Source organism: Diadema antillarum, unplaced genomic scaffold, assembly GCF_040938485.1.
Source record: "Diadema antillarum isolate AM-2024a unplaced genomic scaffold, OU_Dant_1.0 seq00001117_RagTag, whole genome shotgun sequence".
NCBI classification, from domain to species: domain Eukaryota; kingdom Metazoa; phylum Echinodermata; class Echinoidea; order Diadematoida; family Diadematidae; genus Diadema; species Diadema antillarum.
The window spans coordinates 480,705-495,683 of NW_027271931.1; the positions used below are offsets into that span (position 1 = coordinate 480,705).

General features: G+C 40.2%; 1 protein-coding gene across 1 annotated transcript in view; it reads right to left on the reverse strand.

Moving 5' to 3' along the window:
- Positions 1-14,979, reverse strand: part of LOC139743862 (uncharacterized) — a 242,529-nt gene that overhangs the window by 198,504 nt on the left and 29,046 nt on the right. The window contains exons 2-3 of the mRNA XM_071654325.1: positions 8,137-8,274; positions 5,724-5,833 (exon numbers count right to left, since the gene is read on the reverse strand). Of these exons, the coding sequence (XP_071510426.1) occupies positions 5,724-5,833; positions 8,137-8,274 (248 nt within the window). The remainder of the gene's footprint in view (positions 1-5,723; positions 5,834-8,136; positions 8,275-14,979) is intronic.

Sequence of the window (14,979 nt, forward strand, 5' to 3'; positions counted from 1 at the left end):
CAAGAACGAGTCATGGCTACAAGGGGAGAAAAAAAAATAGATTGTGGTGGGAAAATAGACACAATCAATCTTTTGTGAGAGTTTGTATTACAAAAGAAGAAAGAAACTATCTTCATATTTGATTCCAGCAAAGATTTGGCATGTGTGAATGGAACAAGTGCAATCTCAAGTATTTTCAAGTGCTACAAAATGTGCCTTGTGATAGAAGACTTAAGGGCTTTTTACACTTGCGTTTCTTAACCCCGGACTTTCTCTGACCCAGGACTATCGTTAGTCCCGTACCAATTTTTTCAGCTTTTTACACTCGCCAATTAGTCCCGTACTATCTCTTGTCCAGGGCTAAGGAGAAAACTGACCTTTTTACACTCGTATCATTTCTTAGCCCTGGACTTTCCAAACCACATGAATATTCATAATTACGCTGTGTACTGTACACGTACACGCACGCACCGGCAGCACTTGATTACCTCGTTTCTGATTGGTCAGTGAGGGTCGGACTTCGTCTCCGTAGCTTAGCCCAGGATTATTTTTTCTTTCTGTTTACACTCACTTGCTTGGCACCGCAATTGCGGTGCTAACCCCTGCTATTTTGCAGGGCCAGATAGTATCGTACTATCGGTGGGGCTAGCCCACTTTGGCAAAAACGAGAGTAAACAGAAAGTGGGCTAAGGATAGTCCCGTACCAACGGTGGGGCTAAGGCCCCCCCTTAGCCCCACCGTTGGTCCGGGGCTAAGCAAAATTTTACAAGTGTAAAAAGCCCTTTACACTGTGAGAGTATTTGTACTGGTACCACGCATTCCCTCATAGAGACAGTGAAACCTTGTTTAGAAATTAGATCTATGTGTTTTGATACATCAATACCTAACCCTCTGGCTAATACATATATCACCATCCGCAGAACTACTTTTGACCTGATTTTTGGCTGAATGGTGACAGATCCCTGAACTCGCCCTACATGTCTCAGCTCTGATTTGTGCTTTAATTAAAAAAAATTCTACAAATTACTGCATTGTCTTGATGAGAACAGACAAATAGCTGTGCAAATTCCTGTGCAGTACTTTTTAACGAGTGAAGTCTCTTATAGTTTCACCATTGACAGGTCTCTCATACCTCCTTGGTCTACCTCAATGCTAGTATGTACCACAGAGAGGGGGTAGGTCTCAATATCCAGCTTTTCAATATCTGCCACATTCATACTTCTCACGGATTGAAAGAGGGTCATAATAGGACCTTTCACCATGGTAACTACAGTTGCAATCTGTTCTAATTCCTTCTATTTTCTCTTCTTGATGGAACAAAAATACCACTTCTATCGCGTGTATTTGCACAGGCAACAGACCGTGCAATATTCCATCATTTTCCCCCAAATTACTGCCTATTTTCGCAAAAAAATGGAACTCCCGGCTGTGGGAGAAGGTGGGGATTAGTTTCAGGCTCTTTCCCAGACATCTGGATCTAGTTTGGGAGGGCTTAGCAAAAAGAGCCGAGCAGGATGTCATATATTTTCAACATGTGATGAAAGACCAATCATTTCAGCCTGGAAAGAGCATAGGGCATAGAGTATGCAACACAAGAGAATTTCTTCACACAAGCTCACAATTTTTTTCCCCACATTGGTTCTTCATAGTACTGCCAATATTGAGGCTTGTACTTTATTCTAAATGTGGTGCATCATAGACACTAACACAGAGTTCAAAATGTTCCGTCTTTCTGCACTGTAGACTCTCTCTAACAAACTGGATATAGCTGTATAGTACTTACATCAATAAAGGAACACTGACAATGATGTGTTCAGAACAACATTTCCTTTCCACTTCTTTTAAAATCATCTATCACGGTAACAAAAGACAACAAGATAATGATTTCACTCCAAATTATGGCAATGTAAGGACTAAAAGTACTCAAGTGATGAACAATATTATGGCTCTGTGATCACTATTCTTATAAATTGTTAAATACAGAGCTATTAGAGATTATAAATACAAAACAAAGAGTCCTTCTAAAAAGTTTGATCATCAAATTTAACCCATTGAAGATGGGCCATATGAGACAAAAATATTGATATATTTATGAATAATGTATGAAACTTCCACTCAGCCAGCAAGCTGTCGACAACTGCAATATAAGGCTAATAAAAAGTGAATTCTATAAAGTGAGCTGTTTTACTGGCATGTGATGTTGCATTTGTCTTTCATCTTCACTGCTTTGTTGTCAAATTGGAAAGAGACAAGACTAGTATTGATGCATCACAAAAGATGCAGATTCAGCTGGCATATGAGGCCGTGACAAAGGGGTCTATGAAATACAAACGGAATGAAACAACAATGGCACCAAAGTGCGCTCGGTGGACGGAAATTAATGATGCTAGCAATGCAGCAGACTGGCCAATCCTGGATGCCAAATGCTATTGATAACATCTGTTCTTATCGAACAGAACTCAGAGTAGCCCTTTCAAAACCCATTGAGGATGAGTCCCGACTATACTCCGGTAGGGGTCTGTGGGAAATGCGTGTTGTAGCAAAGTCAGTCTGTCCTCAATGGTTCAAGGAGAAAACACAAGGTAGCGTCACCTTGCTTTTAACCCCTCTCTGGACCTCCACTTTGAAGTAGTATTGGCATTCTATGCTGAGCAGTTACCAGCGGTAATGACAGAAACTTAAAATAGATGCTCCATCATACAAAAAGAGGGTGGTATTTGTAGAGGTAGCGGGGGAGATAGAATTGGATTTAAAGTGACAGTCAATGGACAACAAGCCAGAGGGAGAGAGGGGGATTTAAAAGAACAATATACAGTATCAATGCTAATATTCAGAAAAACAGAAACTCTATGCGAGGTTTCACCACCTGAAGGTAAGAAAGAGAGAGGGTTTGCACAGAGAGAGAGATGGCAAAGAGTAACTGACCAAAAGGAGAAACAAGGTAGCCTGCATCTCTGAGAAGCAAAATCAGTTGAAGGTTTGAGGAATTATTGAGCCTTTACTGCCATCAGCATTCCAAAAAGCAGACACTTACCATTGAAAGAGATACTGAGTTCCCTATTACTTCTATGCAAAATTTTCATCATATCAAATCGAGTATAAGATGCTTGCAAACCTTAAAACCAATGACTTGCTTTAGCTTGAGCAGATTGTTCATACTTTTGCAACCTTCATAATATTGTTGCAACAATTAATAACACCGTTTTGTGATATTTACATCAGAAGATCCTGGAAAGCATCAAATGTTATTATTGATAATCAGCAGATACAGTACACTTAGAAGTCATACTTAACACATTTCTATGTAAAAGTTTATACAATGTTCCACTACGCATAAATTGATTATGAGCTATTTGATAAACAGTAATTGAGTCTCAACGAACTGTAAAATTGAAGAAACCTAAACTTTTGATTTCAGCTCTACTGCATCTCATCTGCACTCCTGCGTGTGCGTGACAGCAAATAGGAAATCAAGCATTACTGAACTCAACTACACTTGGGCGGCTATCAACGTGCGTATAGGTATCGCCATGACGATGGGCATGGCAACAGGGGGGTCTGCGTTAATCTCCCCGGCACGGATAATCCGTGGCGGGGGGAAGCAGCGGACACTTCCTCCAGAAATGTGAAGGCCCAGACACATCACATCATCTCCCGCACGTCTCGATGGACAAGGCGGGGTCGGGTCACAGGACAAAACGGAAAGGATCCCTCTTCACATGTACGGCGGTGGGTCTACGCCTGGATTTTGGGCGGGAGTGTTTGCGGCACTCTTCCCATCCTCTCTTCCGTTTCTTCTGTTCCTCTGTGTCGGGTCTTTTACTTTCTTTATTTCGGTCCAAGTAAATATTATCACAAAGACTGCCTTGTCATGAGGTCACTACCAGAGATTTAGCCCCGGTAATTTTTAAGTCAACATGGTTTCAGTCCCTCTGATCACATCACAGCAGGTCATATTTTTAGTTCAGTTGTTTGTCATTTCTTTTCTTTGTCCAACTTGGGCAGAGACAACTTCACCTCTTTCCAATATGTTGACTCTGGGAAAGCATGTTTTTTATTTGTTTGGGGTTTTTTGGTCTTTTTGGTTGAATTTTTTTTCCTCTTTTGAGAAAACCTTGGGGAAGGGAATGACCACCTGTATGAATTTGTTTCCCTGATAAAATGCAAATTGCATCGGCTTGCTAAACAGAAATAGCTTCCCTGTGTTTTGTGATGAATGGAGCAGTCCAGGCAGGTTTGGCATGATGATTAGCTGGCAAGGACCCCCTAACAAACAGCAACTTCACCGGAAACAAGTCTGCAATTTTTTTTTTTATCCAATGTGTACTTGAGTTGACCCATAATGAGATTAGTTAGTTGGGACATACAGCAGAATGTCATGGCGTGGTTCATAATTCATTCTTTCTCTTCCCAAACAAGTCCCGTCATCTTTTCATGATGAATACCGGTAAAAAGACAAAAACAAGCTCTTTCCCCATCCACACTTTCTAATATAATATACTCGTAGTGTTCTCTCGTTACTCGTCTGCTCCATCCCATCTCATTGTACATTCCTTCCAACTTCTTCCTTGACCTTCTTTCCTGACCTTGTTCTACTTCCTTTGAGGGGTCCAGCCAATACTCCTTAAACTTTTCCCAACGATGCCAACTTTTTGCTCCCATCACCATCACTGTCATAATCAACATTTCTCCCCTCTTCCGATGCTACCTCCCAATCTCCCAGCCGCCATCGCATCATATCGATGTTCCTTCATCCGATTTTCCCTTCATTTCTTGCCATTTTCATTTTGCTCTGTGTTTGTTTTCCCTGTTATATCTATCAAGAGAGAGCCAATCAAATCAATTTTCTACGTCCCTCACCGTGACTGACGTGTCACAAAATCCTCAACTACTTGGCCAGAGTGAGTCTTGATTCAGATTGGACAGGTCAGTCGCCGAATTAGATTAGACTGTTCATTTCTCGGCACCCTAGGACACCCATTCTTGTTGGCAAGATGGAGCACATAACCTAGCCTGACCTGCTGACTCAAAGCTTTGTGCTTATTGTGTTTTGATCGAATGGAGGAAATCGTGCCGATTTCACTATCAGTTCTGAAGATCAAACCAAGGCGCTCTTCTTGGACAAGAAGGATGAAACATGGCTATGTTAAATTTGATCTAGCTCAAGCAAGAGTCCCTTGCCCACAGTCTTGCTGTAAAGCAACAATGAAGGAGTCTTACAGCCCTGGCCTGGCCTGGCCAGGAACAAGCCCCGAGGCTGGCAATTCAGGCTCCTTTACTATAGTAGGCCCACTAGACAACTATGTTATAGGGCCCATCTACTACAAAGAAGACTTTGTGGTGAGCTCAAGTCTCAATAAATGCCACATGACTGTGACTGTAACTGATCACCTTAATGTTTTGCTTAACAATATCATCAAAAATTGAGTGACACACAAGTTTAAATTACTGTCTTCACGAAGTTCAGCAGAGTAAGATCACATTCACAGGTCTGGTCTGCTAGACCTAGATTTAGAGTTTTATACAGAAGTGTGAAGGCAATTAAAAAAAAGGGGGGTTGCAGACTACCGGGTAGGCCTATTTGTAAAAATTGTAGAGCTCTCCGACTCCGTAGGTAGCTGTCCGTCAGCAGTTTGTCTTGGAATTGTGACAATATATATTTCAAATAGGCAGGTGCCACACATTGATTACTGTATGAACGTCCTTCCACCAAGAAATATGAACAAAGGAAAACTGAAACTTACGATATTGACAGCCGGATTCGCCGTTTAGCCTTGACCAACCATGGCAGCACTTGTACTTGGTTTCGTACGTTCGTTCGTACACCATACGATACGATGTGTAGTAAGCAGTTCTGAAACGTAAACATAAAAAAAAGGCGACAGTTAATTGGGGCAATAACGATAAAGTGATTCAATATCTAACTCTGATAGTTATTGCTTTTTGTCACTAAGGAAGAGAAATACTGCAAGTTTAGGACACAATTACCAATTAACGTTCTGTTAGGGGCGTTCGAGCGCTGTTACATCGCTTGCTGGCTCAGCAATGAGACACATGCTGCATTTACCCGTTACCCGGCCGGCTGGGTTCACTAGTCGCACCGTACGGGGTACGTACCTCGTAAAGTTGTACCGGAAGGTAGCTGCGCTTAACCTACCTCAACTAACTGTTACGCAGTCTAGAAACGGGAGGCACCGGCGGCCGGTTTTGAGCTAAGAGCCTAGAGAGGTACAGCAGGTGGGTGGGTTACGGCACTCATGCACCGAACTCTTCAATAAAGAAAGAGTCGCAACACGGAGCTGACATGAGAACCTCTTGGCTGACATGCACAATGATAAGCATGAACGACTGGACAAAATACAGAACGAATGCACTATCGGTGTGAAAGTAAGAGATATTAATTACGTCATAATTTTTTCCACTCGCTGTATGTTAGTCGTAAAATCAGCTCAGACAATTTACATATTCTAGCTACAAAAAGGCCTTATTATAAGATTTAGATGTACACCATTAATGCACTCAAAATACATCGTGTTAGATAATAATCGACATCATTCCTTTGCGTCTTAAGGTTTTCGGCGCGTGAAATAAATGTTAACGGATCAAGAAAATATCGATCATTATGTTAGCACAACAACGCACACAACGATCCATGCATTATAATGTGATTTAGTTTAAGATTTCGAATACTTATTTTTTAATTGAATTAATGATACGGCGAATAAAGATAATCTAACAGGCTGTATAGGATGTTCGTTATCTAGAATGGCATAATACCACGTGATATGCGGCATAGAAGATAGGGAAATATTCATCAAAGTCAAACAAAAATAACTACTCAGACTCTGAAAACACGCAGGGGGATATGTTTCTGCTGAATGTTTTAGATTGCTAATTGACTTAAGGAAAACAAGCAGTTAATAGAAGAAAGCTCAATTTCCTCTATATGACGTTAGATCTAGAGGCGAACGGTCGTCTTTGGGCACTTGCGGTTTTGGGCCATGACCCCATGCAGAGGTGATCGTGACTTTTCTGGAGGACTTCTCATTTTCAAAGCCCTCTTACATAGGACGAGGAAAATTGATGTAATTAGGGGAAGATTTCCACTAAGCGCTTCAACTATCAATATCCCGCTGGCGGCTAAACTTCAAGGTAGTGTTTCTAAATTTTTCTGTCGAGAAGATGGGCGGTAACAAAACCATTAGGTATATATAGACACTTTCTTTGTTGTGACTGGGAATAATACAAGTTTCTAAGAAAAGAGAAACGGATGTGGGTTTTTTTCTTGGGTGTATCATGATTTGTTGAATATAGATCTCAAATCCTTTCGATCGGACAGGGGATGAATGCCGCATGTCACTCAACGAGCAGAAACATTCTCTACTCTTGGTATAACAACATGCCTGCATGCTGTAAGTACACAATATGCTAGATATATACATTGTAATTATTTCAATAATGGGATTATAAAAGTTTGCGCCGCAATTTGCTGATCAAGTCCTACTTTTTAACGTTAATAGTTATTAATATGTTTGATAAGTAGAACACATGAAGAAGACAAATTGCTATACTGCTATTAACCCGGTGCTATCATTCATCATTATTTTCTCTTGATATCACTCAGAGTCCTGGCGAGTACATTAGAGCCTGCCTTTACGAAGGACATTTTCCTTTGTCCGCAATGAGCACAGACATTCCATACTGTTAATCTGCCATTGATTTTATAAACTGTATAGCGGTTATCAGCGATAGAAATAAAAGTTTGCGCGTAAATATTAGATAAACTGTAGGCCTACTAAACCTCCATAATAATAATGGGCCTACAGTACACACTGTCCCGTCATCTTAAGATATGAAGATAGTATATATTATACCATAGGTGTCTTTTTTTATACAATATGATTTAGAAGATGGATCCTGAGAGTTTTTGTCCAATTCCAACCCATCCCCCGAAAAGATATCTTGAATTCCGTGCTCCCCTATATGCCAATAATAATATTGACAAATTTGCGTTCTCCAAGTCGTTATCGTGATCTTGATTACCGGCATAATTTTTTTTTCTTGGGTGTGTACTTTTTCTTTGTATCTGTTTACGTACTGGCGTTTTGTTTGTTTGTTTGTTGGTTTGTTTGTTTTGTTTGTCTGCTTTTAACTCACCTCCTTTCATATCCGACGCACCACTGATTTGTGTAGCCGCAGTTTGGTCTCCACACTTTTACCATCCGAGTGTACGGCCGCACACATGGCCTTCTATGGCCCGCCATAGAGAGCTCCTGGTATGGACACACGTTCGGCCTGCAGGACCACAAAGAGAAGGCAGAGAAGTAAACAACACTGTCAAAAATATAATAATTTCAGACACGAATCATACTGCAAAAAGCAGAAATGTTCGCGTGCATTTTCATTTCGCGAGAGCCAAGATTTAAGGAATTAAGATGCACGCGAACGTTCTTGTCTACACTCTATATGTACTGAATGCAATACATTATTGAGGCAATTTCTTGCCGAAAAAAAAGAATATATATATATATATATATATATATATATATATATTCATATATAATCTTGCATTAGAGAATAACCCGTCTGCCACGATGCGAGTGTCATTGTTTTATACTATCTTGAACAAAAAAACATAGCAAGTAATACACACGAGGAATATTATTGCCGCATCTAAACTCATACTCGCGGGGAGAAAATAATTTATGAAGTTATTTTATTTAGTAAGCATCTCGATTTAATGTTGTTTGTTATTTTCACAAACGACAGTTCCTTGATTTCTATATTTTATAGGGATAGTATCTGTATATTGCTGACATTAATCTTTGCTCTTTCTAATACGCGATGATATGTGTTAAAAAAGGTTTGATTACGTTATAGTTTGTATACAAATTCACAAGAAGGAGGGGTTGGCTGTATATTCAAGTTAACCTTTATAACGATGATTGAGAGTTCATTTTTAGTGCACGACTGAGAAGCAACGCATCGGGTAAATTAACAAATTCTGCCAAAAGATAAGACGACAATTTCCATTCAAAGTTATATAGTACTTATCTCAACCAGTAAAACCAATCCTTGAGTAAAGATGTAAGAAGGAATTAATTGCTCTTTTAAATTCACACGCCCTTCAAGCACAAAAAGGCGAAACTTTCCAATATGTAGACTTTAGAAAATGTTCAAAGATTATATCGGGAGATATCTTGCGTAATCTGCCGATTTGAATTTCGCGAGATATTGGCAGCAGCTGATATTAGGATTGGACAACACTTTCACAAAGCGTACAACGGGAATGTGACGATGTTTCTCGATCACATTTCGCTGGCACAATGCTGCATGGAATACACAAAGAAAACCGATTATAGGAATCACAAAACACTTTAGTCAAGCTCAAAGTTCATGTCATGGAAAAGAAAAAGATTATTATCATTCTAATGTTACGTGGAGTGATCGATTCAGGAACCTCAAATCAAGAACACGTCGAATACATAATATTTTAAGGTGCTGGCGGTAATAGAAAAATTCTATTGTGGCGGCGACAAAACCTAACTAAGCTAGGATTCTTTTCTTTTTCTTTCTTTCTTTCTTTTTTAGATTGCAGAGCGAAGTGCTTAATGGCTTCTTCTGAAAAGGATAACGATCCAGCATGACATTGTGAGATCATGCGACATTAATCATTCTAGCAAATAGGGGATGTCAATGTGGTCCGGGAAATCTAAACTGTTCTCGAACTCTATCGATGATATTCCTCCGCGCATTCACTGCAGGACGTTCGCTATCAAGACACCGCAAAGTTGCATGGTGTAGTATACGGTGGATCAATAATTACTATTGTGAATTGATTAAAACACATCACATCGGTAAAGAAAACAAACAAGAAGAATTCAGAGTTACAGGAACCAAATATTTTCGGGAGCATATAAATGATATTACTTATTTCACGTGATTGTTTCTTTCTTCCCTTTGGATCTATCTGCATCTTCAAAACTAAACTTTGGCAAGTTCCATTGTTTCCGAAGAAGATCGTGTTTGTAGTAGTATACTAATGTAGGGAATAGTGTGATAATTATTGCATGAAAAGGCAAGGCAGAGAAACAGTTTCTCTTTATCATGTGTTAATCCTAGAATCCTCAATTCCAAAGGCAGAGTTGTAACTTATTCGGTTTATTCATGGTTTATGTCCCCTTTTGCTCCACACGACACCTAATCTATCCGTAGCACACGTTCCATTCACGCCGAAATTCGACGCCAACTTGATCTGCTCCCATTAGCAGTCTCTCGCCATGGGGTATGCACTGATCATCACCTGGCGAAATTCAAAGATTAGGCGCAATCAGAGGAGAATGCTGGCATACAAATTACTTTATTTGATTACAGAAAGAGGAAGAAAGCAGAAAAGGAGAAAAAACATACAAACTAAGGGGCATTTTCTCAAAGTGGAGAGAAGGCGAAAAATATTTTGCTGCTTTTTATATTTTCTGCTATGTTACAGTTGTTTGCGCGATTTTCCCCAAGGGAATTCCCGAGGAGAGAAGATGAGAGCTTTGTGTATGTACCACTCGTTGTTCGCAACCCTCCATTATCAAGGTCAGATTCGCAAATGGAAGAAAGGAATTCCCTAAGCAAATATGCATTCCATATGGACCAATGTAAATGGTGTCAAATGGGGCGGGAGGGGTGGGACACATTATAACTTCTTATAGAAGTCTCGTCATTATTTTGGGCGCGAACGTATAAGGCGGGCTATCATGCCGCTAAATGGGATCTGTATTCATCCACTTGATGAATTACAGAAAAATATGCCATTAGTATCCAAGGACGTTTTAGTTCGACAGGTGTGGTTGAGGAGTCCAATTCAGTCTGTAAACATCGGCGATTAAAGCCAAAATCTTGTCACGGAGCTCTCGTGTTGAGTTGAAATGTCGAACACTTGTCCTAGCATGAATGCCTATAATAAGGCTTGCTATAACAAAATCGCCATGGCAACTTCTGCTTTGAACTGCAGACAACCTGATGCAGCCGACGATGATTTCCCCTGAAGTGAGCATATTCCTCAGAGCTTTTCGCTTGCAGAATTTTTTACAAATATAAATACAAAACCCTATCTTCAGTGCGTTCGACACTTCTGGAATAATAATAGTCGGCACAAAATTACACAAAGCCAATTACCATCCCCCATTAGGCCCAGCCTCCCCCCCCCCCCTCTCTCTCTCTCTCTCTCTATCAGTTCATTTTCTCTATCTATCCGTTTATATTCACCTGTCTGTCTCTCTAATATCGTTTTATTTTATTCTATATACGTCAGTTTACAAGTGTTACATAGTATTGTTGTTATGTATATCTTATGGCAACTTGACTATAAAAGTTTGGGTTCTCTGCATGGTCACAACGCAATACTTCTCAACTCTCAGTGTCTACTGCGAGGTTTTATCTTTTTATCTGACTTTCTTCCAGAACATTTAGTCAGTAGTGGTTACCGGTTACAGTTGTGGTTACCTGTATTGGCAGGAAGGCCAACAAAGAAACATGCTTGTTGACTTACTGCCTTTTCCTGCCAAAGAAAGTTATATGTAGGCCGGCTCACTCAGGAAGTGCAGTATGTGCGCGTCGGGCTCCTTTCACTCCGGTTAAAGCAATATCCGAAGGTCGAGTTCGTTAAAATTGTCTTCAGGGGCATTGCACTCCCTTTTATGTTACGTGGATCCATATTATTATGCATTAGTTTGTTGTGTATATTTGACTTATCTCTCGGATCTTCTTAAGATTGCATTCACCTGAAGTAGTCATTCAAGACTGCATATCATCGCATGCGAAAAGTGCAGACTTCGCAAACACTTCGGAGCTATACTGTGTTTGTGATGAAACGGCCATATTTACCTACTTTCGTATGCACTGAACGATGCAGATAAGAAGATATCGAGGAATGGAACTGACAAGCAGATTTTAAGAAAAAAAGTGGCATATTATGAATGGCATTACCGGTAAACCTTCTAGTAGTGCATAATGTATAGTGTAGGCCTATGCTGCAGTAGGATGGCAATCGTTAGTAGCAACAGTCAGTATAGTAGGAATGTTAATAATAATTCATAGTCATAGCAGTAGTTATTAGCATAGCAGTATAGTAGTAGCAGTTGAAGTATAGATAGGAGGCCCTACATCGTGGTATATGAAGTAGTGGATGTTATAGAATTGATAGCAGTAAGTATATTAGTTTCAGTAGAAGCAGGGTTGTAGGAGGTAGGAGGATCGAAAGATAAAGTTTTCCTTGGTAAGATCACACTAAATAAATGCGGTGTCTGAACTAGCCCGAAAATCTGGGGCAGAGATCAGCGTCCCCATATCGAGGGGCGTGTTTAAACACGACAGGAGAAAAGGGCGTTTAAGAAAGACGGTATAGAGGCAGAACAGAAGAAAGGCAGCAAAAACAAAACAAAACAAAAAAAACAAAAAAAACATGGTTTTTATTAATATTCTGCATGGGCTCGTTACAAGGCATGGACCCGATATTCCTGAACCCGCTATTGCCTGACTGAACAGCACCGAACTGCTGGTTGTCGACACGGGGAGATCGGGGCGAGTTGCAAACCTTCTTCTCCCTCGCCTCGCCAAAAATAGCCGCCGACAAAAATTAGGGACGTCCGCCGATCTTGCAGGCGAGGACACGCACAAACTTTTGCGTCTTTTCGTGAAAAAAAAGCCATACTAAACAGCGACAGACAAATTTTCCTTCTCTCCCTCTGTTTTCTAGCGAGAGAAATTCAGATGACAGCTCCCAGTTTCCGCTGTCCTGTCTTCTAGATCGGATCTACTTCCTGACGGGCAGCTGCTGCTCTTTACTATGTGTCTCCTTGTGTAACCGTCCGAGTGAGTAGGTGTGTGTGTGTGTGTGTGTGTGTGTTTGTGTGTTTAAGTATCATGAAATAAATACTTTAGAAAATGTAACTGCGATAATCAGTTTCATGACATTATATTGTAGAAAGAAAATGCAATGTTTCAAAATGAAATTAATCTGTTGAAAATGTAATTGTGATGTATGATTGGCTTTATAATAGATTTGTTGTTGAAAAAAAAGTGTGTGTGTGTGTGCGTGCGTGTGTGTGAGAGAGGGTTTTTTTCAGTTTGTGTGTGTGTGTGTGTGTGTGTGTATGGTATGTTTGTGTGAAGGGGATTGAGAAAACACTTAGGGATTTTTTTTTTCCGGAAGTGCTTTGAATAAAGTTTACAAACTCGACAATGCGGTACGAGCAAAAAATACACCTTCAACTTGATTTGCAGTATATAAAATGACAAGCAACACAGAATGTGTGGAAGTGTGTATGCTGTATAAAACGAGAGACAGACAGACGAACAGACAAAGGGACACAATAAAAGAAGGAGATCTCCTTGGTCCATAAGGACACCTTGATCGGCAAATAAGACTTATACGATCCATATTGGGAAAATATATGGGCATTTCAAATGCCACGCCAATCCCTTTGTGTGGTTTCAGTGTTTTTGTTTTTGTTTTTGTTTTTCAAACTGGGATTGATACCGATGTCTGGTTGAGATGAGTTGAGATGCTCGCAACGACGAAAAGAAACTGAGAAAAAACAGAATGTGAAATGAGGTACGCATTTGTGCTGCTATCAGACAGAATGAAATGGGGATGAGAGCTCAAAATCTCGATATATTTCAGCTCACACTTCCGGAACAGACGCCAGCGATACGCCGATATCATTTTCATTGTCACGCGAATCGATCGAAGTTCGCTAGAACTCTTCAATACCGATAATAAACACGTGCGATAGATTAGAATGGAACGCTTTTCCTTTAATATATACAGTTGCAGCGTACGTATTCATCACACGACAATACACGTTCCTTCTTGATTAAAGCCTACTTTTAGCGGGTTAAATGTACCCACTTGCCTTATTCCTCTTCAAAACATTCCTATATAGGCCCACACAATATCCATGCTATTTGCAGCGGTGGTAGTTGTTTTTGCGTTTTTAATTTTCCAAGTCTTCTTTTCCTACCTCACTTATGGCAAATATAATTGCTTCCACCCTTTCCAACGCCCCTCCCTAACCCATACCATTCCCGAGAGGAGCCAGATAAGTAGCGGTGGTGAGAGATTATCCCATTCCCCGTTGCAATGGTCTACCGTGAAATATCTATTCCTGGCGCCACGCTAATTGTACGCAACTATTTGTATACTCCACGTTTTCTTTTCCTACCACAGCTCCGGGGAAGGGGGAAATTTTCCAACTACAAGCATGAGGAAACCGATATTATTGTCTGAGAACTGAGCGACTTGATCTCCTGCATGGCAGAAGGCCAAAGTAGGTCTAAATCTTATCATACATTCTTAAGATAATAATATCGATTCGTCTTAGTGGCGCAGGATACCCCCATAATTGACATTTCACTAACGCTGCATCGCACTTTGTTTTTGCATTGTTATTGGTGGTGGACCGGGTGTTTGTCTACGTGTGTGTGAGTATATATAGAACATGATGAGCGTAAGAGCATAGGACCACGACTGTAATCAATTTGTGTACGCAGAGCAGCCCCCTTCAATCCTTTCTCAATAGGAAGACAGTGAATGTTGAGAAATTCTAAAGACCCACTGAAATCCATCTCTAGATATTTTAGAGGAAGATGGATTATGATATAAATATCCGACATTGATGTTCTTTGCTGCTGTCTGTTTATCTGTTATTGTAAATACTGCTATCATTAATATTGTTTGCCTTACTATTGCTTGTGCTATCATTATCACAGTCATTATGACAATCATCATAATCATTATGAATACCACATATATTTTCGTCATCATCGGGATTTTTTTTAAATGATCACACCCTATTACCATAATGTTATTCAATTCCATGACAGTAAGTGACCTCGTCAGAAATCAAACGATGATCTACAATAATGCACTACACTGGATAGCCTATTTCAAAAGACGATCTTTACGCCAAGATGGCCCAAATTCATCTCAAATTGACGGAAAGTTCTCTC